This window comes from Cinclus cinclus, chromosome 1 (assembly GCF_963662255.1).
Source record: "Cinclus cinclus chromosome 1, bCinCin1.1, whole genome shotgun sequence".
Taxonomy (NCBI): domain Eukaryota; kingdom Metazoa; phylum Chordata; class Aves; order Passeriformes; family Cinclidae; genus Cinclus; species Cinclus cinclus.
Genome location: NC_085046.1, coordinates 110,474,629 through 110,499,744, shown reverse-complemented (window position 1 = coordinate 110,499,744; position 25,116 = coordinate 110,474,629). Strand labels below are relative to the sequence as shown.

At 37.3% G+C, this 25,116-nt stretch overlaps 1 protein-coding gene across 1 annotated transcript in view; it reads left to right on the top strand.

Moving 5' to 3' along the window:
- PRKDC (protein kinase, DNA-activated, catalytic subunit) overlaps positions 1 to 25,116 on the top strand; it is an 82,820-nt gene that overhangs the window by 7,093 nt on the left and 50,611 nt on the right. The window contains exons 10-36 of the mRNA XM_062501556.1: positions 211 to 368; positions 589 to 735; positions 2,855 to 3,019; positions 3,864 to 4,032; positions 5,062 to 5,111; positions 6,288 to 6,425; positions 6,731 to 6,880; positions 7,333 to 7,448; positions 8,122 to 8,281; positions 9,381 to 9,467; positions 9,827 to 9,946; positions 10,325 to 10,484; positions 10,931 to 11,037; positions 12,888 to 12,978; positions 14,258 to 14,421; positions 15,082 to 15,234; positions 16,425 to 16,532; positions 17,322 to 17,548; positions 17,968 to 18,062; positions 19,015 to 19,114; positions 20,072 to 20,205; positions 20,697 to 20,951; positions 21,667 to 21,893; positions 22,572 to 22,780; positions 22,903 to 23,035; positions 24,074 to 24,229; positions 24,371 to 24,574. Of these exons, the coding sequence (XP_062357540.1) occupies positions 211 to 368; positions 589 to 735; positions 2,855 to 3,019; positions 3,864 to 4,032; positions 5,062 to 5,111; positions 6,288 to 6,425; positions 6,731 to 6,880; positions 7,333 to 7,448; positions 8,122 to 8,281; positions 9,381 to 9,467; positions 9,827 to 9,946; positions 10,325 to 10,484; positions 10,931 to 11,037; positions 12,888 to 12,978; positions 14,258 to 14,421; positions 15,082 to 15,234; positions 16,425 to 16,532; positions 17,322 to 17,548; positions 17,968 to 18,062; positions 19,015 to 19,114; positions 20,072 to 20,205; positions 20,697 to 20,951; positions 21,667 to 21,893; positions 22,572 to 22,780; positions 22,903 to 23,035; positions 24,074 to 24,229; positions 24,371 to 24,574 (3,983 nt within the window). The remainder of the gene's footprint in view (positions 1 to 210; positions 369 to 588; positions 736 to 2,854; positions 3,020 to 3,863; positions 4,033 to 5,061; positions 5,112 to 6,287; positions 6,426 to 6,730; positions 6,881 to 7,332; positions 7,449 to 8,121; positions 8,282 to 9,380; positions 9,468 to 9,826; positions 9,947 to 10,324; positions 10,485 to 10,930; positions 11,038 to 12,887; positions 12,979 to 14,257; positions 14,422 to 15,081; positions 15,235 to 16,424; positions 16,533 to 17,321; positions 17,549 to 17,967; positions 18,063 to 19,014; positions 19,115 to 20,071; positions 20,206 to 20,696; positions 20,952 to 21,666; positions 21,894 to 22,571; positions 22,781 to 22,902; positions 23,036 to 24,073; positions 24,230 to 24,370; positions 24,575 to 25,116) is intronic.

Genomic DNA, 25,116 nt, shown 5'->3' with positions numbered 1-25,116 from the left:
TTGGAACGTTGTGTTTATACTTAAGTTCTTAATGTTTGGATACTGATAGTGTAGAGTATCAGTAGAGAGTAGAAGAATTTATTTTATAGCCTCCAGTCGTGGTGGGTCTGCATACCTAAAGTCCTAATGTGGACTTTCATAGTCTGGGCTGGTTGTGTAAAATGTTTTTTTTAAGTCTGTTTTTTAAAGAGAATTGTCTTTAAATTGCAGCTGGGTTACAGTTGTTCATCTGGCACTCTGCTCAGTTTGGAGCCTTGCTCATGGACAACTACATGTCCCTCTATGAAGTGTTGTGCAAATGGTGTGGCCACACGCATCAGGAGCTAAAGAAAGCCAGTTACTCTGCACTAGATTCATTCATCAAGCAGGTGTGGTAACTTCACTGGGATCTCCAAGTCTAGAGCAAAATTAAATTTCTTGAAATAGTGGGACTATTTGGTGCTTGGATTAATCTATTTAATCAATTTAATCAATTAATCTATTTAATGAATAATTGTGTCGTTTGAAGTGCTTTGTATTGCAAGCTAGGTATCTTCTAAGACTTTTTTTTTTTTCTGAAATGCTAGAATGATTATATCTGTTTTACAGATTTCTTTAATGGTGGCTAAAGATGCAGAGCTACACAAGAGCAAGTTGCAGTTCTTCATGGAGCAGTTCTATGGAATCATCAGGAGGATGGATTCAAGCAGCAAAGAATTGTCCATCGCCATTCGTGGATATGGGCTTTTTGCAGCAGTAGGTGCAATGGAGTTACTCTGATGAAGGAGCTTACTGAAAGCATGTAAAGCTAGGATTCATATGCCATGTATTTTACAATTTTACACAGGTCTTTAATAGGGTAGGCTTCCGTTTCTAGACTAAGTGTTGGACTTAATTAATTACACTGTAAAATACCTTTTGGATGAAAATTTTTAAAACATACAGTGACTCTAGTAGGAGCTCTTGCAGTGTTGGGTTGTAGTTGTAATTAATTCTTGTGCTCGAGTTCTGAAGTGGAAAAACAGGAGCTTTATATACAGCTGTCACAAAACTTCAGGATGTGCTTAATTGCTTAGGTACAGGCAATACCTTATCTCCCTCAGCGTTTAAATGGTAGAATCCTGACTTCACTTTGAAAGTAGTTCAGAGATTTTTACAGAGCTCACTCAAACAGCTGACTGCAGGACAGTAGGAGCTGATTTGTGAAACAACCACAAAGTAAAATACAGCAAGAAACAGCAAACAAAACCATGCTTACATACCAATGTGGATGGCAGATATGTTTGTCAGGAAGCACCATTAGGAGCAAACTTTCAGTTTATGTCAGCCTTCAATTAAAATGGCAGTGTAACAATGAAGCTAGAGTTCAATAAAGAAAGGGTGGTATTTATGTATTTGCAGTTTCTGTGCTTGATAGTGGTCCCATAACTTTATATAATAAAGTTCTAGACTGGTTTTTTTTTTTTTTTTGTTCTCAAAGCAAAAATTAGGTTAAATCATCTCAAAGATTATTTAGAGAAGTTTAGGAATTGCAACAAAATAGCTGGTTATTAGCTGAATCCTCTTTTTGTTATCTTTTGAGTGGAGTGTATTTGTTTGTAGAACTTTATGTGCTTTGTTCAAACCTAGTGTTCCTCTTTTGTGATATGAGGTTGAAAGGAATTGAGTTCAAAGCATTGGTTCCAGAAGAAATGAAGTGTTTCAAATTAGGGAGTTGAAAGAACTCTATTAAAAATATATTAAAACTCTTATTAACTCTATTAAACCTCTATTAAAAATGGAATGGAAGAACTTAAAATTGCATTATGTAAATACAGAGATAGGATAATACTGCAAATCTTAAGACATGTAACGCTCCACTGATGTTAAGACAGTTAATACTTGTTACGGTGTTTAAGTTAAATCTTGGCTAAGCATCAGATGCTGGGTTGTGAGGAAGTAGAGTCTTGGTGATACTGCAAGTTGTGACTGTAACACTGAACTTGTGTTCATTTTTCGTTCAGTTTCAAGGTAGAATATTTCTTCAATTGCTGAAATAATCTTAAAATAATACTTGGAAGTTCTGCAAGTGATAAATGGATAGTCTTAATTTTGTCAGCATGTTTTTAAATATACTATATTCAACCTTTTGGCTAACAGCCGTATTTCACTGTTGTGTAAATCAGTCCAATTCTTTTCCATGGTCAGTTCCCTACCACATTTCTTGCCTGTGACCTGGTTCCTGTCCACAAAGACTGATTTTTGACCTAGTTCATACTGTGATTTACAGATCATTCTATAGAAATTTGTAAGCTTTGTTACAAACCCTTTGTTACTCTTTGGGATACTTTCCACTTGTCCATTAGTTTAGGAATAGTCTTTATAGGTTCTGTTTGTACAGGACCTATAACAATAAAAGTTGAGAATTTGGACTGCTCAGTTAAGTGTGTAATAGTAGCATCCTGTCAGTGATAATTAGTTAAGCTACATTAAGGTAAGACATTTATTGCTTTAATGCAGCTAATTCAGAATATAAGTGAATCTAAGCATCCATAATGCCGTGTTTAAGCTATTTACAGGCAAACTCCTGTAACAAAAAGACTTGATGTTTTTCAGGCTGAATATGCATTCATGTCTCTGAAAGTTCAAGTACTTTTACAGTAAACTGCACTGCATTAGTGAGCTATTATTATAGTCCATGTCAGGTACTGTGTTTCTCATGTGCAGTGAGTACTTGAAGTTTGTTTATTCAGATGTAAATAGTTTCTGGAAAAACTTCAAATATTATTCCTGTTATGGTTCAGTGAAGACATGACTGGATTTTAGTGCTACAGCGTGCATTTATTTGCTCACTCTACAAAATTACTAAACCAGGTTTTTATTTTCTCTCTGTAAGCCCTGTAAAGCTATACATTCTGAGGATGTGGACAACATGTATGTGGAGCTCCTTCAGCGTTGTAAACAAATGTTCCTCACAGAAGCAGAAACAATAGATGACCATCTGTATCAGCTACCAAGTTTCCTCCAGTCCATTGCAAATGTGATATTCCATATAGATAAAGTAAGTGGAGTATTTAAAGTACCACCCAATACTTCTATGCAGTTGCAGATGTGTGAGGAGGTAATAGTTGTGAACCTACCTACGGAAGAAGGTATTTGTTTAACTGAAATGTGGTGACATTTAGCCCCTCGGGGATGGAAAGAATATCAGTAAAATGCTCTAATGGATTTTATTTGAATAAAGAAAATGCACTGAATATGCTAAATAAAATGCTACACTGCATTGAAAGAGAAACCATGGTAGGCATATGTGAATATGCTTTTATTTATTTTATGTTCTTTGTTTAGATATAGCCACAGCCTTTCTGTGTTTATACCACTGTGCTGCTTCTTTGCCTTTTGGTACTGATTCTTAGCATGTTCTCTGAGATACTTTGGTCTTGATACTTAATACTTTGATTCTGCTGTGATGTTATGGTGTCTGTTTAAATGAGGGCTTTGTGGATCTTACCTGGAGCTGTGAAGTACAATTGGGGCATACATTTTGTGTTCAGGTGGTTATGAATAAGCAGATTATAATGCTGTTACTGTTGTTTAATTCAATTGGTACTTTTCTGATAACCTTAAAACTAGACTGACTGACTAATCTGTTCAGGAGCTACTTTCCATAATGTGATCCAAGAAACTTTCTTACTCTCTTTTTAGTTTTATCTGAGGAGGATTTTGTTGCTGTTGTTTCTTTTTGTTTGTTTCTTTGGGGTTTTTGTATGTCTAGGATGAATTTGCATGCCGAGTCTCTTCCTGTTCTCAGAGCAGATCATGATGGAAGCTCTTGTAACAAAGTAACATGCTGAAATAATTTTACGTAATTTGCATAATGGATGATTTGTTTTTCTTTATTCTAGATTCCTGAGGTATACACACCAGTTCTTGAACATCTGGTTGTGCTGCAGATCATCAGCTTTCCACAGTACAGTGAAAAAATGCAGCCGGTCTGTTGCAGGTCTATAATAAAGGTGTTTCTGTCTCTCTCAGGAAAAGGTCCCATTCTCTGGAGCTTTATTAGCACTGTGGGTGAGTCTGTGATATTAACTTCATTGGAGTTTTTTGGGATCGTGGTTCGTTTTGTTTTTTTTTTCCCTTTGGTTGTTTGGTTTTCAATTGCTTAACTGATTCTAGGAGAGAAATGTGGAATAGCCATTCAGGATCAAAAATGAAGCTTGTCCTGTTCTCTAATAATGGAGGTTGAGTGTTTTCATGGTGATATTTTTCAATGTCCACTGTTAAATAACTTCAGGAATACAATCAATAGTTTTGGATAACGAAGTGGATATGGTTTAGGGAGGGAGAATACATGTTTGTGATCAGATGCATTCCTGCTCTGAAGAATTTTAGGAATAAAGAGATTTCATAGAAGTGTACAAAAATCTGTTCAATGTCCTTTCAGCTGCCCCTACAAAATAGCACAGAAAATAGGGTTAGTGTTATTTCTATTTGAAATGTAACTTTTTTCATGCTCTGAAACTTTTAAATAGTAAAATTCCAAATATGGAGTTAGTCAGGCATAGTTCTGTGGATGTAATACTGAATGTGTCATCATTGGTAACTGACAGTTCTGGTAGTCTTAAGCATGCTGATGTTTCTTTTCAGTGGTTTTCATAAATTACTTTTGATTTCTTTCAACTTTTTATCGTGGCTTTTCTCTATTGCTGGGGCATTTTCATTGTTTCCCATGTTCCTGAGTTGGGAAGTGATACACCCAAGTACCATGTTGGTTCATGAAAATCATTGGGGGTTGTTGCCTTTTCAGTAGGGGCATTATGGGTGATGCCTTGGTCATCATTCATAGTCAGGAAAAAGTCAAAGCAGTATTGAGAAAAAGTAGTCAGAAGCAAGTTCAGGATTGGTTACCTATGGAACATCCTAGAGTCAAGGCTTTCATTTGGGCTACTTTGTTCTTAAAGGAAAAAAAATCTGTTCTTATGCCTTTCCCTTACCATGTCAGAATATAGAAAACTGATTTGTTTCATTGTTAATGTTATGAATGATATGAATGCCGTGCTTTTTAATCTATTCAGGCAATTATTTTTTTTTTTGTTTCAGTGCATCAGGGATTAATCAGAATTTTCTCCAAGCCAGTCACATTTTCAAAGGTAAAATAACTGTTTAAACATATTTATTTCATTTAGATTCCTAGAATGTGCATTCCATTCCAGGTCTTGACAACCTACCCCAGCAAACTAAGGGAGGGCCCAAAGAAGCAAAAATAGTGCTATCCATTTTGTTATTAGTCCACTTGTGTTACTAGTTATTAGTTCATTTGTTCTTAGTCTGTCATCCCCACTTCTGCTCAGCACAGTGTGGATGTGCCTCTTGTGCTGAATAAAGAAAATTACAGGAAATAGACTTCTGTTTTTGGTTAGATTGTCTGTAATAAAGTAGGTTGCAATTAAAGTCATCCAGCTTTCTTCCAGGTTAAATTTTTGACATTGTAAACATTACTGAATGCTTGTGTTAAGCAAGGATATTGAAGCAAAGATATTAAATCCTGTGCAGCAGAACAGCTATAGAATTTCTCAAATAACCGAGCACTTGGAGAGCAACCTTAGAGGTTTTTGGGGTTTTCTTGAAAGGAGGTGGTTGTTTTGTGCTCTTTTCAGATTGATGGAGAAAGTTAAACATTTTGTGTTTCTACCTGGAGCAGTAATGTTACATTGTGTTGCATAGGTCAGGTAGTTCCTTTGGCAGTTGTACTGGGATTTGACTGAGATGGAGTTAGTTCTTCCCATAGCAGCCCTCACAGTGCTGTGCTTGCATTTGTAACTGGAAATGTATCAATAACACACCAGTATTTTGGCTCCTGCTGAGCAGCACTGGCATGGCATCAAGGCTGGCTCCAACATTTTCCCCTCACCAGTAGGCTGGGAGGACAAGATCTTGGGAGGGGACAGAGCCAGGACAGCTGACCCAAACTGACCAAAGGGATGTTCCATGCCCTGTGGAGTCTGGTCAGAAATAAAAACTGGCAGAAAGGGAGGATGTGGGCGGCACTGGTTAAGGTGCTTGTTTCCTGGAACTTCTGTTCCGTGTACCAAAACCCTACTTCCAAGGAAGTGGCTGGACATTGCCTGCTGATGGGAAGTAGAGAATAAATCTTCTGTCATCCTTTGCTAGCAAACTGCTTTTATCTTGACCCATGAGTTTTTTTCCATCTTATTTTCCCCTTCCCAATCCTGGTGAGGAGGAAAGTGGTAAAATGGTCTGGTGGGCCATGCACTCAGGGTCAAACTACCAGAGCAATGTGTCTGACAAATACTGTGTCCCTTCAGGACCTTTTTGGAAAAGAAACTTCTGGATCAGAAGAAGCTTTTGAAGCTGGACAAGTTGGGACACGAAGATCGAAAGTACCAACTTATAAGGATTATCTGTACCTCTTTAGAAGTCTACTGGGCTGTGACACAATAAAGGTAAAGCATAGTTAACATGAAAATAAAAAATGAAGCTGAAGATGAAACATGATCCTGAGTCTTGTCATCTTATAGCTGCTTTTCTAATCATGGACTTTTTCCAAATGGCATGCTGTAGAAGGACTGTTTTCTGGTTTTAGTTGGATTTTATGGCTGATAAATTAATTAAGCAGGAATTAATTTATGCTTTTGTAGATGAGAAACATCTGAAACTGGATTCTCTGGATCATGTAAATGTTAGTTTGTAAATTAAAGGAACAATTTTCATTTGTGTTTTGAAATATGAACATTTTTGTCCTACAAAGGAATGTGGTTTTGAAGATGCAAACTTTCTTACTGAAAATGCACAACTACAATCCCTGAGTCGCATCCTGTATAATGAATTTATAAAATCTGTGTTGAAAATTATTGAGAAATTGGACCTGACTCTTCAGAAACTGGATGTGAGTGAACAGGTGAGACCTGAGGACCTATCCATTAACTCCTGCTCTTGTAGGAGAACCAAAATCATATCCCTAGTTTTGTTTTCCTTATGCCTAGATAGCACCCTTTAGTGTCCTTGAAGTAACAATTATCCTAGATAAAATGTTTTGCTTAATATTTCTGCATGTTGCATTGTAGTGTTAGGAGATGGAAACATCGGAATCAGTGGAATTTCACAGAATAGGTTACGTTACTCTGGAACCTGCTGTTTTTCGTTTTCCAATTGGCTTTTCATTAGAAGCAGGCATCTCTTATTTTTCCTTTCAATTACTGATGTGCCAGCTATTAGTCCTTCATCTGTCAGATTACCTAGTAACAGCTAAAAAGACAGACTGTTAATGTGGGGGAAAAAAAAAAAAAAGAAGTGTAAAAGCTTTCTATGTTGTCACAGATCCAGTGTTCTTTCTTCGATGTTTGTTTTCAGAATGAAAATGCAGGTGACAGTGTTTTGGTTGGGCCTTCTTCTGACCCTGCTTCAAACCTTCAGCCAACAAAGCCAATAGATTTTATTGCCTTTATAAATCTCGTGGAATTCTGCAGGTATTGATATGTTTTTATGTAATTTGGAAGTTACGGAGCGGTTGGAAGAAGTTTGAGGTGACATGCATTTAAGATGCTTGTTTCTGAGGTAGTTTGATAGATCATATTTCAAAATGCATAAGATAGGAGGGAGATAGTGAGGGTTTTTCAGATACCTGGGCCATAGGTAAGCACATACAAGCTCATCAGCTCAGTTTTTTAAAACAATACAAGAGACATTCATTAGTATTCACTGTCATTATTTGGGTGTAGTTGTCTTTTGTTGTATGTTGTAACTTCTAGTATTATCCTGACCATGTATCCTAAATACTTAGGAGACCAGAGATACAGTCTTCATAGACTAGTAAGGGGCATTTAAGTGAAAGGTACAGCATTAGTTGTCTGTGGAAGTTCAGTAATGAAATGTGATATATGAGAATGTGTGTTTGTATAAATTCAATAATGAGATATAATAAGGGATAAATGACTTTGCCCTCTAATGCAAAATGAAAATCTTCCTGTGCTTGACTCAGAAGGCAGCATGCATTTATTCTCTGTCTGTCTTTGGAGAGCTACTCTGTTACAGCAATATTTCTTTCATGAAAATTGAGATGAAAGTTTTTTAAAAATAAAACATTGTATGTGATTACTTTTTTCTTTTTTTTCTTCTGTTTTTTCTGTGCATTGGTTTTAGAGAGCTACTTCCAGAGAAACATGTGGAATACTTTCACCCTTGGGTATATTCCTTTGGTTATGAGCTTATTATACATTCAACAAGACTACCTCTTATTAGTGGATTCTACAGGCTGCTCTCAGTTACAATGAAAATTGCCAAGAGGATAAAGTACTTTGAGGTGAGATCTTTTACCCAGTGGATGGGTAACATGTTGAATTAATGACTGTTCCATTCTTTATGCATACTATTTATTCCCTATGGAAAATAATTAATTGAAACTGTTACTGGATTGTTTCAAATGTTTATAGCTTCCTATGCCTCCATAATTAGAAGCAGATTAAAAATCAAAATTTAGACTAGAAGCCTAGTTTCTGAAGAGGCACCATCAATGTGTACACACAGAATCTAAGATTTATTAGTGTTGGAAGGGACCTCTGGAATTCATCCAGTCCAACTCTGCTAAGGTTTTGTCACCCAGAGCAGGTGACACAGCAACTCATCAAGGTAGGTTTGGAATGTCTTCAGAGAGGGGGAGTCTGCAACCTCCCTGAACAGCCTGTTCCAGCTCTGCCACCCTCCATGCTCTTTCCAAAATTCTGAGCTGTGTGAACAGAGAGATGGGATGCGATGTAGGTGGTATAAAAGATATTTTGGATAGAAACAATTTAACCAGAACAGGGGAGTCATGAATTACTCAATTTCTGGGGTATACTCCTATTCCACTCACTGATTTCCACAGGGAATATGATGCCCCATTGGTAGATGCACTAGCTGTGGTTTGGAAGCTATTGGACTAAAATATGTGGGTGTGTAGCCCAACACAGAGCCCAGAGCTGTCCCTGCTACTGCTGCTGGTGGCACCAAGGGAAGCACATTTGGAAATGCATTGGAGTAGTTGCTTGTACTGTGGACACTGCTGTAAATTGTTTTCTTATTATACCAGCATTCTTGCTACCTGGACATCCACTGCTAGGGAGGTTTGGGTTTTTACGGTTTGTTGCATGAGGGGAGAAAATGTAATCGTTGAAAAGTTACTTTGCAGTCAATATCTCTTTTTTTAATGTATGTAGTACTTAATATATTCCAGAAAGTTGAGCTTCAGTGAGCCATACTAATGTTAATTTCTAACCTCTGAAAGATCAAAGATACATTTCAAGCTTTCACTAACACCAGTTTCATACTGGACAGTATGATGTATGTATTCTGAATTGAACTTGTGGTTCATATATGTACTACATGCTTTTTAATAGTATTGAATTGTGGTTTCTCTTTGGTAGGATGTTAGTCCAAGGAGCCTCAGAAGATGTCCTGAGGACCCAGAAAAGAACTCTTGCTTTGCACTCTTTGTAAAGTTTGGAAAAGAGGTAAGGAATTTTACTCACCAGCTTTCTTAGTCTGAATATAAACATATGTGATTCAATCAAAATTTTATCTTCTGAGGAATCCTGCATATACTGTAGAAGTATTCTTGCTTTTTGAACTGTGCAACATAGTGGGGTTTTAAGATTTTTTTCTGTTGTTTTTTACTTACTGTCAGAAGAGGTGTATTGGTCACCAGATCATACACAATTGAGAAATAACAATATAAATACTTATAGTAACTGTCTGCAGGAGAATGAGATTCCAGTATTGGTTTTGGCTTGTTTATTTTACATGGTTATTGATATAGTTAAGTCAGGATTTTAAAAGGTTTATGTTTGTTCTCTATTTGTCGGAATTTTAGGTTGTAGCAAAAATGAAACAGTATAAAGATGAGTTGTTGGCATCTTGTCTGATTTTTTTGCTCTCTTTGCCACATGACATCATCATGCTTGATATCAAAGCATATATTCCTGCACTTCAGGTAAGTCAAAGTAATGTACACTAACACTTTTTTCCCCTAAGATATGTACAAACATTCTGCAGCAAAGTCAGTATTAAGGTAACTATTAAGTAACTATTAAGCTCTTTACAGTCTTCAGTAAGATAGAATCCGAATGACTTGATTCTTTGGATAAAAAATAAATTGTTGGAATTTGCTTTAGCACTAAGCAAACTCTCTTGGTGCCTTATGTTGCAATAAAAATTTATTTGCTGTGCTGATCTTGAGCGAGATGCTAAACAGATACCAGTTATTGCAAAGGGAGATGTACACTAAATGCCTTTAAATTTGTCTCTTTTACCATTAAGTAACACTAGTCAATACATGTGAAAGGCTGATAGTTTTATATTTGACACTTAGAATGCATTTAAGCTGGGCCTTAGCTGTACCCCAATGGCTGATCTGGGCCTGGATGCTTTGGAAGACTGGTCAGCTCACATCCCCAGACATATGATGCAACCCTTTTACAAGGATGTCCTGCCCCTTCTTGATGGTTATTTGAAAAGCTCTACATCTACAGGTATATACATGCAAAAAGTTGTTCATCCTAAGGAAGAGGAAAATATTTTTTTTATTAAGATGTGGATATGCTGTACCTTTTATTTATATTGTGCACTTTCTATGTTTGGAACAATGTAACTTCCCTTGCACCCCAAAAATGCACTTTTTTCTTAAACTAGGATTTGCTTGCTTTTACTAGCTTTACTTGCTGAACAATCAGTAAACATGCCGTTCTGTTTATTACTTCTGTGTGTTATGTCCTATTTTATTTTTTTTTGCTTAAATTAGTTTAGTTTTACTAAGAGACTTACTTAAAAAGATTTTAAATGAAAGAATAATTGTCACATTTTAAAAATAAAATTGGGCAAAACAGGAGTACCTTTTTTTTAAATGAGACTATGACTAGGTGCATGAGATGCTGTTACAATAACCTGGTGTTGATATGCTGGTTTTATTGTTCATCAGTTGAATCCCAGAATAACTGGGAAGTAAGGAAACTTTCTCAAGCAGCCCAGAAGGGACGTAACAAAATTGTGATACAGCGTATAAGAAAAGCAAAGACATTTTCAGTGGTAAGAGTTAAATGTTCTTTCTTAAATACTCTTTCTTTTTAGAGTTAAATGTTAATCCTTTCTTCCCGGTGCTTCTTTTGCTTTCTTGCGTGCATACTTTTTTTATGAGGGCTAGTTCTACCTTAGATGAGTTTAATGCATTCCATTCTACAGTGTAGCTCAAGAAGCTGTTACATAAGCATAGCTGGAAAGATGTTATATTCCAGGGTGAGGATGGGAATTTAAGCAGGAAAAGGGGACCAAGGAATCTTTTAAGTCAATATCACGGCTAGACTGATACATTATGGCAACAGAAATTTTACTCGCAACACCCAAAATCAAGTCCTAGCTTAGAAGCTTTGCAGTATGCAATGTAGTTTTGTGAATGTTTAAGCATTTGCGGGATTTTTAATTGTCTTGTGGATAGGCTTACATATAGTCTTTGGAGGCTAACATATATACTTTGTCCAGTGGCCTCTCAAATGTACGTGTAGTTTTGTTTGTATATTTCAGTATACAAACTGACTTGGAATAAATTGCTTTTTAGGTATTACACTATTAGTTACTCCTACATATAGAACTCTTTCCAACCTGTTTGTCTTTAAACATGATGCTTCTGGAGAGAGTCCAGTGGAGAGCTACAAAGATGATTAGAGGACTGGGGCATCTCTTATGAGGAAAGGCTAAGGGATCTCAGCTGGTTTAACCTGGAGAAGTGAAGAGTGAGATGTCTGTCTCATCAATGTCTTGTCAGTATCTGAAGGGAGGGTTCCAAGAAGATGGGGCCAGGCACTTCTCAGTGGTGCCAAGCAATAGGACAAGAGGTAATGGGCAGAAACTGAGGCACAGGAAATTCCACCTGAGTGTGAGGAGGAACTTATTTACTGTGCAGTGACTGAGCACTGGAACAGATTTCTCAGAGAAGTTATGGAGTCTCCCTCGCTGGAGATACTCCAGAACTGTCTGGATGCAGGCCTGTGTTGGTGGTCTAGGATGACCCTGCTTGAGAAGCAAGGTTGGATGAGAATGACCTGCAGTGGCCCCTTCCAATCTTTGTCATTCTGTGAAATAAAATGAGTTAATTTTATATCCCAGACCGGCTGCTTCTGAAAATCAGTTGCCTGAGAGAGGCACTGTTCAGTCTGAAGAAAAGAGGCTCAGGGGAGACCTTACTGCTCTTTACAACTATCTGAAAGGAGGCTGTAGCCAGGTGGGGGTCGGTCTCTCCGGTAACAAGTGACAGGACAAGAACAGGTCGCCTCGGGTTGTGCCAGAGGAGGTTTAGATTGGATATTTGGAAAAATATCTTCATGAAAGAGGTTTTCAAGCATTGGAGCAGGCTACACAGATAAGCAGTAGAATCACAGTCCTTGAAGTTCTCCAAAACAAGTGGGTGTGGCACTCAAGAACATGGTTCAGTGAAGGGCATGGCAGTGCTGGCTTAATAGTTGGACTTGATGACTTTAGAAATCTTTTCTAATCTAAATGATCCTGTGATCCTATATAGGTACAGGATCTAAACTTTAAGTTCTGGAATTAACAAATTTGAAGATTTTTAAATTTGCTTTTCTGCTTTTTACACTGTTATGTCATTCTGTAGGTATGCATTATCTGTGATAATAAAATTTTACTTGAGAAATTGTAATTAAAAGCTCACAAAATGCAATGAAAAAGTTTTCCAGTCTTGCCCTCTTTTGTTTACTAAACCAAAGCTCTTGTCTTGTTTGATGCAATTCTTTTCATGGTTTCATTTTACCTTCTTCATCTGTATTTAATAAGAGCCATAAGATCTTCATTTACTCTGTAAACCAAATTACTTCTATATAGAAGTAACTGTTCTTTCACTAATACTAATCTGTTGAATTATTTAGGATAATAGTCCCTCCTTGGAAGCAGTAAGGACTAGAGTGGCACGCCTTCTTGGATCTTTGGGAGGGCAGATTAACCACAACTTAATTACAGGTGGGTATGCTGTCAAAAATATTTATATGCCTCTGCTGTCTCTCTTGAAAGTATATTTCATTAAGGCCTCAACTTCACTTTCATATACCTATATTTTGTTGCTGTCATTTAAACAAAATTACTTTGATTCAGTTCTGGAGTTTAGTAGAGCAAAAGTATTCACCAGCTTAATATGGATTAGGGAAAGTGTTTAGTAAACTACAGTTTAAAGTAAAAATCTATGCATCTGAGTATATGGTTTTATTTATTCCACCCTTCACCTCTGGCTGCAAAGCCATTTTAAAACTGTGCCCCTGTTTGTCCTTATTTTGGTACTTACTTCTACCTCTACTACAGTTCTCAGTATTTAAGAACTGCAGTCATAAATTGAGTAAATCTCAGCAAGCTTACTTTTTCACTTGTGAGTTTAAGGTAGGTACATCATGTCTTTAGTATGTGTGGGTAGTAGAGTTCCATTTGGGTGCTCCTCAAAAAAAAAAAAAAAAAAGAGGTTTTCTCCCTTTTTCTGTTCAGTCCATAAACAAGCTTTATAATTTAAATATCATACAGTCTAATAAAAATGGAGAACAATAGTGTAACTACCTGACCATGAGATTGAAGGGATAAATTCAGCACAAAATTTAGTTAATCTAAAAATTAAATTATTATTATTATGCATTTTTTTCCCTTTCTTTGCATGCTTATGTTTGTTTTTTCTGTCTTTACAGTCAATTTTCTTTCTGCCAAATCCTTCTCTGTTACTTACTGAAAAATACTCAGGGAAGTAGCCTTATTCTCCAGAAATGAAATGCTAAGTGTGGTCAGATTTTGTTTACCAAGTTTAAAAATATGGGAATATAGGGAGAGAAGGGAGTAAGTATGCCAGTTTTCCTTGGAGGACATAGCTATAAGTGGTTGTAAATATAGTAATTTTCTGTATAATTACAGAAGTCAGTATGTTGGATCTTCTTGTCTGATTTGCCTTCAAGAATTTTCTGTAACATTAGAAATGCATTATATTGGATGTCTTACAGAAGTATTTTAAATCAAGTGTGTTTCAATGTCTTCTGGATTTGTCTTGAAACATAACCTGTGTTGAAACTGGAGACTGCTGCACCTCTCACCTGAAACATCAGCTACAATTTTTTCAGCAGGCATTTATATATAAGGCATTAACATTGCATGGCAATCTAACTGAAGTTGGAAGGTTACAGATTTTTTTGACCAAACTAAGTAAATAATTACTCTATATTGTATTGTATATTGTATTAAGCTTGTTTTTGTCTTTCAAACACATCAGCTACCTCTGCAGAAGAGATGATGAAGAAATGTGTATCCTGGGACACTGAGAAGCGCCTGAGCTTTGCTGTACCATTTGCAGATATGAAGCCTGTCATCTACTTGGACTTATTTTTGCCTCGTGTGACTGAACTGGCTCTTTCTGCAAGTGACAGGCAAACAAAAGTACTGCTTGTTTTTTTTTTTTCCCCGATATCTTGTTTCATGCTAGCTGATTAAAATTGCATGAAATAATGTCTTCCTTGTTACTACAGACCTGTTACAATTAATTCATAGGTAGCAATGTGCTGCTTTGGTGCTCTTTCAGGATCACACTATTCTGAATGTTTAGAAGCTGAGGAGCAGAAGTTGCTATAAAGTCTGTCAGACAGCACAGTGCTTGATTTAACATAAAAATGAATATTTTAAACCAGTGGATCTTTATAAGCTAGTGCTGTTTGGCCACCTTCTCAAGCCAATGAACTTGTGGGCTCAGTCCTGCAGAGCATTTAAGCAAATATTTTGGGGCTGTGCTGGATTGGGATGTTGATACCCAAAGAGAACCCAGGCTGGAAGTATCCGTGAAAACAGTGTGGGTGGCTTATCTGATGATGAACTTTTTCCAGCTGATATGTGACTGCCCATGACAGAGACTGAAACATTAGGGAAAAGGCAGTTAGAAGGTGTGTAAATAATTTCCATGGTCATGATCTCTTGCTGGAACCATGATTTACCATGGGTGTGCTTTCTCAAGTACGCCCTTTCATGTGACTTACCTCCTGTCCACAATTTTGTCTTCTATGTGAAAGTAATGGATGCATAACCAAAGGAATTTTTAAATTTCAGGTTGCAGCATGTGAGCTGCTACATGGCATAGTCACATATATGTTGGGTAAAGCCTCTCAGATGCCAGAAGGACGTCAGGGTCCTCCACCTATGTACCATTTGCATAAGCGAGTATTTCCAGTACTGCTTCGTCTTGCTTGTGACATAGACCAGGTAAGCAGATTTATTTATATGAGTTTTAGCTTGTTCAAATACCTTTAAATGTGGGAATTAATAAATAAATTTACTTAGAAATTTTCCTAACTTGCTGGTTTGTTTTTGTTTTTTTTTAACCAAATGAAGAGTATTTTGTAGGGATGGATGGTTGGGATTTTGGGAGTGGGGTCAAAACCATTTCAAATACTTGTGTAATGCAGTGTAGTTCAGAGTACCTCAGAGGAGTGTACAAGAGAGATTCAGGTTTCATGGTTCACTCAGGGAGTTTGTGGCAGTAACCCTCTTTATCACTATATTTAATTTCTGTAGTCTTTCAGTAATAAGTTAATTGGAGTTGAAGTTGATTATTTTAATATTGCATCTGTGCAAAGCTACAGTCACAGGGAAAGCATTTGTGAGAGAATTTGTAGCTACCTCTTAGATACCTACGGATGATATATTTCATCCCAACATTTGAACTTGGTATTTCTCATCCTTTGCACAAAACAGAACAGACACATAGTTTCATCTCCATTGAAATTACAGGTCTTTGTGCCTTTTGAGACTGCTGTTTGGACCCTGGCATCCATATCTGTTTTTAGATCAAAGGGATTTGTGTTCTGTTAAAATAGACAGGAAGCTGTGTTACCAGGTTAGGTGGAACCTCTTTTGCTGGCATGTGGCTGAGCATTAACTGTAGGTAAATGATGTCTGGGTTGGTCCAAGCCACAGGCACTGCACTTGAAGCCTGTGTATATGCATAAAAAAAGTGTATTTTAGTGTTTCTTCCGTTCATGCTGTAGTACGACTATAGTACTCAATCAAGTTGATTTACATGTAGAATTGTTGAAATCCAGAAAGTAAGATGAATGGTCAAGATGGAGTTTTAGATCTAAATTTGGATTAAGAAAGAATCATCCCTGTTTGTCTTACTGTGTGTTGGTACATCAGCCTGTGGCATGAAATGTTCTTTGTCTCGAAAGATGTTACTGAAAGTAGGCTTAGAGGTCATTGAGACTAGCTGAATAGAAAGCATCTAATCCGTTTTAATTGTCTGGGGTTTTTTTGATCCTTGATATGGGAATGTAATACAAAATGGGTTATTCATTTTATAGACCCTTATTCAAAGTACTGGCTTTTGTTCTTATAGCATAGTAACATAGAAATGTATAAATCCTAGAAACCTAGTTAACATTTGCTGTTTTCAGGTAGCAAGACAGTTGTATGAGCCTTTAGTCATGCAACTCATTCACTGGTTTACCAACAACAAAAAATTTGAGAGTCAAGATACAGTGGCATTCTTGGAAGCTATCCTGGTAGGTCATAAGTCTTTCCTCTCTTTTCTCTGTGCCATGTGACTTTATTTTTAACTAGCATCATTTTACTGCTGGAGCAACCAGGAACACTTGAACAGATAGAACAGCCCCTTAAATGTTTGAAAGAAAGAAAATGCTTGGTTTATTTATTTATTTTCTAATAACCATTTAATATTTCTTAATGGAGATTTTGATGATGGATTTCTCTTTCTTTGGCATTCTCAAAATTTATCAGGTGTATCATCTTCAGATTAATGAAACACTCTATCCTAGGAACAACTGAAGCATGTTCACCATTCATCCCCCTGAATGCCTTTGTGTGCTTCATTTTTCTCTTAAGTATCTTTGCCAGAATTTTACCAGGTGCAAAAGTTTTGCATTTAAAACTAGCTTTTGCACTGAACAGAAGTGGTTGGGAGGCAAGGTAGGTTAAGAGGTTTGGAGTACTTTTCTTTAATGAAAGTCAGTGTTGCCACACCACTTCTTAGGCAGAGGAAAACACACCCATCAGAAAATGAAGTGACGTAGACAAGACTCCTAAACTTAATAGCTGAGACAGGAATAGAAATCCCTATCTTTGAGCTGTAATTCAGCTAAAAGTGTGGGCTGAAAGTTCAGCCCTTCCCTTGGGCAGTAGCAATTTTGAACTTAGTTAATTTCTGGTAAACTGTGAGTACAGTTTTTTAATTTGCAAATAATGCAATGTAGATAAGCTGCTATAATACTACAAAGAGACAATGGCAGGGGTTTTTCTCATTCTTGAGATCAAATAACCTTGTGTAATTTCAGAGTGGCATAGTGGATCCAGTTGACAGCACTTTGAGAGATTTCTGTGGTCAGTGTGTGCGAGAGTTTTTGAAATGGTCTATCAAGCAGACAACACCAAGACAGCAGGAGGAAAGCCCAGCAAACACCAAGTCCCTTTTTAAAAGGTTATACAGTCTTGCTCTTCACCCCAGTGCTTTCAAGAGGCTGGGTGCAGCCCTTGCTTTTAACAGTATCTACAGAGAATTCAGGTGAGCAAGCAGAGCTTGAAACAGTAAATAACTTGGCCTTAAAGGTTCAATGAGATAAAGAGTTAATTGTACAGCTCCAATAGTCATCCACTGACACTTAATCTATTATTGTATATGATAGCTGTAAAATTGTTACTCAGCTTATTTTTAATCATAATTTTGTTGTTTGGGCTTTCTGTCTGTGTGGAATGTATAAAAAATTATTTTCATCACAAGTTTATAAGAAGTTTTTTATACCTTTTCAGGATGCTCAGAAAATTCCACTGCTATTTTTTAAGCTTGTTTAGGTGTATTTTTTGTGCAAACATCTTTTGCAGTCTATCTCTACATTATTTCATTTGGCAGTTTTAATTAGGATTTTATATGTAGTGGTTCTTCTACTCATGTTTCTGATTAAATTTTTTTCCTGTTTTTTAAAGGGAAGAAAATTCTCTGGTGGAGCAGTTCATATTTGAAGCACTGGTTGTTTTTCTGGAAAGCCTGGCTTTAGCCCATACAGATGAGAAGTCATTAGGTGAGCTATGGTTAATTAACTGTGGAATGAAGAAAAATGTTACTGTGTCAAATCTTGGGTTATTAAAAAAAACTGTGACTGTAAGAAAAGTACATTTGCTTACTTTTGCAACAAAGGAAGAATTATTTTTTATTATCAGTAGAGAGGTCATTTGATACCTAGTAAGGCACTCTTTGAATCAATTCCTTGCAATATATAAAGGTGGAATATTTTGAGCCCAGGAGAAAAAAACTTGTCAAATTTACGATGATTTACAGTTTTTTAATAACTCTAAAAATGCTGGTGGTGCTTTAGATTTGAGTTGTGGTTTTGCAGTTACATGAGGTAAAAAAATGTAGCTTGATTAGAATCAATCTATTCTTATATAACAAACAAATGCTCCACAAATTGTCATTTTGATATATTCTATGGACTATTCCCACTATTTTGTGATACCTTTTCCTCATTGTCATTCTTTACGACAGTATATGGTTGTGTGAAGAATCTGTCACCTCTTCCACAGTACTAATGATTTTTCTGTAAATCTGCTTTTGTCTCTCTTTTTCTTTTCTTTGCTTTTTTTGTCGATTAATAGTGCCTAGAACATAAGCCCAAAAGTTGGTGTAACAAAACTTAATTTCCTTCAGAGGAAGAGTTCAGGATATGGTAGAAGTGTCCCCAGAAGAATTACTCATATGGGAAAATTTTAGTTTCTCTAAGTGTGATCACAGAATGTAGAATGCGCAGTTTTATATCAAAGGCCTCAGGCTTGGCTCAGGCCAGGCTGGCCTGTCTGGTGTTTTGTGATGTTGTTCTTCACCTTTGAACAATCTACTGTAGAAGCACAGAGTAGTGGAGCTGGTAGATATAATGATCTGTACAAGTCTCTTCACCATCTCTACTGTGTTATCCCAATTTATTTAACTAAATTTTCTGGCATTTTTTAGAGATGTCAATTCTCTCTTTCCAACAGGTACTGCCCAACAGTGCTGCGATGCCATTAATCACCTGAAGCGCATAATCAAGCATAAAGCACCTTCTCTGAACAAGGAAGGAAAACGGAGGGTACCACGGTCAGCTATTTGCGTTTATTTTCATATTGTATTTTAATAAACAGTATCTGCTAGTAGTAGTTGCATCAAATGCTTGGGATTCTGAATGAGGACTTCATCCAATAACAATTGCTGAAACAGACTTCCTGAAGTGTCTGTTGAACCATGGGTGGGAAAACACTGGACATAATATGAGAGGAGCATGATTCTTTATTCCAGCATGGTGAACTTGATTTAGTTTAGCAAGAAGAGGCAGAAGAGCATGTTTCTGCTTACTATACTGTTTCTCAGCAGTGTATGTATATTAGCACTGGTGCTACAAAGCAAGCACATGGAGGAAACTCCTCCAAAGTCTTTCTTACTGTTGTTAAATGTCACCAGAAGCAGGACAAGCTGCAACAGGATGATCAGCAATTAAAGAAGGGAAGCAAAAAAGATAAAAAAAGCAAAAATGGATTCAGGATCAGGACGGATGAAGCTCTGAGTTGCCTAGCTGACCCTAATTTGATCAGGAGGTTGGACTAGAGACCTCCTTAGTTCCCTTTTTACCCAAATTATCATGTGATCTTAAAGAAACTGGCAAGTAGAGTTTAGATTTGGGTCACTAGTGTGGCATTTGATAAGTTATGAGACTGGATGATTATGGGAATGGAGAAAAACCCTGCAGGCTTATTTAAACTTTAATCTCCATTTTTCCTGTTTGAGTTGACCAAGAGAAGGGAGGATAACCTGCTTTTGCATTTAAAATTGTTTTCCACAAGGACTATGTTTTGAGGATCCCAAGTTGAATGAGGAGAAGGGAAGGCAGTGCCAGACATGATGGTGGAAGAGCTCTTTCTTGTAGTGCAGATGGACTTTAGTTCAACAGATAAAAGGGATTCATAATGCTCGTGGAACATATTGATTTTTTTCAACTGGAAGACTATTGCTTCTTGGTAGATGTCAAGAGGATGGTTAATCCCTAATATTTTTGTGCAGGGGATTCCCAGCTACTAAATCAGTGTGTCTTCAGGACATTGTCATGTGGCTCTTAGTGCAGTGTGGACGACCTCAGACAGAATGCCGGCATAAAGCTATGGAGCTCTTCTATGAATTTGTTCCTTTATTACCAGGTATTTTAAGTCACAGTGAGCTATTATCTTTGCTTTCTATATTTTGTGCATGCTTTCCCTCTGTGTTTTCTGTGCAGGGTAATTACAGGTAAATATCTGTTCATTCAGCATTGGTAAATAGAAACAGAGTTGTTGCTCATATTGCAAATTGGGTACTGTGAGAACCTCAGGGTTTGAGGGATGTTTTTGGGCATAGAAGAGGCTTTTACTGCACTCTTACTTCAAGGCCTGAAACTGCTGTTGTGTATCCAGCTAAAAAAAGCAGAATGTGTTGATGAAGAACTGTAAATGTTTTTAAAATAGGCCTCTTTCTTATGGAAGGAAGAGAAATGTGGGGATATTGGGAATGTGACCAAGGCTAAAACAGAACCAATACCTTCTCTGCTAGAAGATGCAGTTTAAATCATAAAGTTGTTAGTTCATTTGCCTCTAATTCCTTGCTAGTTTCAAATGTGGTTTTCCTGGAAAATCTTTATTTCTGTTTCTGTCAGGAAACAAGTCTCAGTCTTCTTGGCTGGCTGATACTCTAAAAAACAGAGATGTTTCTTTCCTCATTAACAAATTTGAAGGAGGTGGCACCAATGCCAAAAGTCCATCTGGAATCCTTTCTCAGCCAACTCTCTGTGGCATGCAGGAACCCTTCAGTTTACAGGCTGTCATGCAGTGGATGGACATGTTCTTAGCAGCACTGGATTGCTACAATACATTCTTTGAGCTGCAGATGATCAAACCTTATGAAATACTGGGTGAGTGACTAACTGTTGCATTAGGTTCATTTGTGTGTGTTACACAAAACCCACCCAAGATGAGTTCTTAACTTGGAATTTGAGCTCTTTTCTCAAATGTAGAATAGATGGTTTTACAAACTTTCCCAGAGTTTTCCAGTGACAATAAAGGAGCAGAGGCAGGGAGGTCATTCTTCCCCTGTACTCAGCACTGGTGAGGTCACACCTTGAGTGCTGTGTCCAGTTCTGTCCCCTCAGTTTAGGAAGGACATTGAGATGCTTGAGCACATCCAGAGGAGGGTAACAAGGCTGGTGAGGGGCTTGGAACACAAACCCAGTGAGGAATGACTGAGGGAGATGTTTAGCCTGGAGAAAAGGAGGCTCAGAGGTGACCTTATCACTACAGCTCCCTGAAAGGTGGCTGTGTTCTGGTGGGGGGTTGGTTTCTTTCACCAGGCAGCAACTGACAGAATGAGATGACAGAGTCTTGAACTATGCCGAGGGAAATACATGTTGGGTATCACAAAACATTTTTTTCTGGAAAGAGTGATAAAGTGCTGCAATTGTCTGCCTGGGAAGGTGGTATAGTCACCATCCCTGAATGTGTTTAAAAAAGACTGGATGTGGCACTCGGTGCCATAGTCTAGTTGAAGTGTTAGGGCATGGGTTGGACTCTATGATCTTGAAGGTATCTTCCAATCATTCTGTGATTTCAGCTTAGTGTAATTCCTTCTAGGTGTAAATAAAAGTTCCGTGTTCTTGGAAGCTGTGCAGTTCTTCCTTGACACTATTGCTTTGCATGATATCCACGCAGCAGAGCAGTGCTTTGATTGCAGTTCCAAGGGCAGCATTTTCAGCCCTCAGGAAAGGGACATGTACAACTACAGCAAGTGTACCATTATAGTCCGGATCATGGAGTTTGTCACTGTCATCCTGGAAATGTGCCAGCAGGATTTCTGGAAGGTAGGCTCTGAAATCTTTAGTGGATAAAATAAACAAAATTTATGTGTACTTAAATATGTGCTCTGTACATGGAGTACTTGCAGTGAATGTTCCCTGTATGATTCCTGATGGCATTAAATGTGTGGAGGGGGTGGCTGCTTAAAAGGTAGAAAGAATTGATACAGTCTGCTTTTCTTTAATTCAGTATAGATATTCAGGTTTCTCTGTTTGCCTTTCTCTTAATTGTCTCTCTCTTGGTCCCTCTATTTGATGTAACATAAGCCATATTTAACTATATAAAGTATAATACTTATGAGTGTCGTCGGAAATTTACACTGCCAGGTTTAGTTCTGAGACTGTGATTGTCTCATCAGCAAATCTCTGATAGTGTGTACAGAGATGTACATCAGGATTTACAGGTGTATAGTCAAGACTGAAACAGGCCTATATGGTTTAAGAGATCTAACTTGCATTTTGGTGGGATAGCATATATCCTATGTTTGTTTATAGATACCTAATTTCTGTGCATTAGCATAAATGATTGGAAGTCAGACATTTCAGTAGAGAAAATCAGTGAAAATAGGTGATTTCATGTTTGGTTTCATTTGAGTTAGGATTAATGATAAGTTATGAAGAATTAAATACAGAAATCTGAATGAATTTTCCAAGTTTTTATGTTTATTTTTTTTTTCTTTCTAGGTGCTTGAGAAGGAACTGCTAAATACAAGCTTTATAGAGCTTGTGGTGATGACTGTGTGTGATCCATCACACATAGGCTTTAATACAGCTGATGTGCAAGTCATGAAAAACCTCCCAGATATCTCCGTAAGACTCATGAAAGCTCTGATGAAAACTCCCTATCAGGAGTCTTTGAAACTGTGCATAAGAAAAAGAATCACACCAGAGAGGTAAGTAGGGGCTTTTTGGTAAGCATGTGTTCAGAACAAACATTCACCATGAGTAACAGAAACTAAATCATGTTGTCTATGGATGCACTAATGTAACATTATTGCTTCTCTTTCCTCTCTAGCCTTGAGGACCTTTGTTCTGTTGATCTGTTTAATTCAGAGGCACGTTTGGATCAAGTTAGGTTTAGTGCTGTCCTTTCTGCCTGCAGGCAACTCCAAAAATCTGGCCTGCTTCATTCTGTTCTTCATGATCAGGTAATTGTTAATACAAAAAATAATAGTGAACATTTTACACTGTAAAGAGCTTTTCCTGTGTAAAACACCAGGATGAAAACAGAGAACAGATCAGATGAAGCTGTTTAAAATGAGATCAACAGTGAAGAATAGTGTTGAATGGCATAAAAAATATTCTATGGTTATTCTACAAATCTGAGTCGCACAATACTGAGGCTTGACCAACCTTTCTAATTGTGCTAGTCTTTCTCTGTTTGGCTCTAGACACTGGAAATCAGATTGTAGATTCTCTAACTTCCTTTCAGTGAGTTCTGCAAGACTAAAAGCTCAAAAAATCAGGATTAACTATCTTATAAAGGAGGCAATTTTTAACTGCTCTTATGTGGAGACCATTCAAAGTGATGAGGGAAATTAGAAAAGGAATGTTTCCTGACTGATCAGAAGCAATATAGTGGGTCTGAGTTGCAGGAAAACAGGATAGAGACCTCTGAAGTGTGAGGATGTAGACTACATTACTCAAATTCCTTCTGCTAAGTTTCTGATTGTAGTAAATCCCTGCTTTGGGCAATTGAAGGAACAGGTTATACAACAGTTACAAAGGCTGAGAATTTGTGAGTGAGGCTGTATGTAACAAGGCTAAGCAAAGCTAACAAGTAACAAAATATTTAATTTCTATGTGCTGTCCATTCTCTGTATTAACAAAATCTAGACCTGTGGTTGCAGTATATTGATAAACAGATGAGCTGCATTTGTGTCCCAGCCATCCTGACTTAGCTTTTTATTTTACTTCTGTAGTCAAGTAAAGCTGAAAAGGTTGTGGAGGACCAGAATATTTGGAACATTTTCAAGTTACTTTTAGTTTGTTCTGAATTTTGTACACAATAGGGTAGTCTCATTTAAGGTCTTGTCCCTGAGTTAGAAAGGTGTCTCATCATGGTATGTTTGCATTGCTTTTTAAAGAAATTATCTGGAGTTCAAGTTTTTTAATTAACTATACAGATGGATTGGAAGCCTTTTTTCAGCTTGTATTGATTGTCACTTCTTTGCTGGTTTCCATAGGATGAACGATCTCGTTTCTCAGTTGGCTCCAAGCTTCTTTCAGTTGTATATAAAGGTATTGCACCTGGTGAAAGGATCTCTCTTCCTTCCTTAGACATCAGCAATAAGCAATTAGCTGATAGTCTTCTGCAGCTGGCCTTTGCTATTGATGAGCAGGTAGGATGTGGTTCTCTAGTTACAATCCTTAAAATAAACAAAGTAAAGAAGTTTGGGATGGGATCTTGGAAAAAAAAATTGCGTGCTTTTCTAAGAAATTTCTAAGTGAAATGACTCTTGTCTCTATACCTTGATTTTCAGTGTGAGGAGCTAGTAAGTCTGCTGTTGAACACAGTAGTGTTATCTGTGCCACTGTCAGGAGCATCACAGAACCACCTGATCAATTTCTCTCATGGACAGTATTTCTACAGCCTGTTCTCAGAAACCATCAATCAACAGCTACTGAAAAACCTGGATGTGATCATAGTCCGTCTTATGGAATCATCTGTCAGCAATCCTCAAATGGTATTGGACTTACTCTTTAGAAGGACAAAGTCAAAAGGGAATATTAGAAGTAACAATTGTATTATTGCTTTTAGAGGTGGAGTGTGTAGCAGGGGAAAAAGTGCATTGGGTTGCATTTCAGACAGCAGTGCATTGATAGTTTTTTTGGTTTGAGTTTTGGGGTTTGTTTTGTCTTGACCAACTGGTGCTACTGTCATGATCTCTGGCACCCTGACATTACTCTGATCTCAGATCAAATTGAGTGGAAAGTGCTTACCTATATCCTGAAACTGTCATTTCAAAGGAGGGACCCATTTACAGTGCTTTGCTTTTCACTGCAGAATGGTCCCAGAGCATGTGACTTGGATTTGTTTTGGATAAAATGAAACTGAAAAACAAACTCCCAAGTACTAATGGGCATTTAGTCCACAGGAATAGGGTAGAGCTAGATCAGAGTATTAAAAAGAGAGATGAACACATGCACAGCCCTCCTGAGCTGAAATAAATACTTTGTCATGTACTCAGTCTCAGCACTGCTTGTTTGGCTCAACAGACTTCTTCCT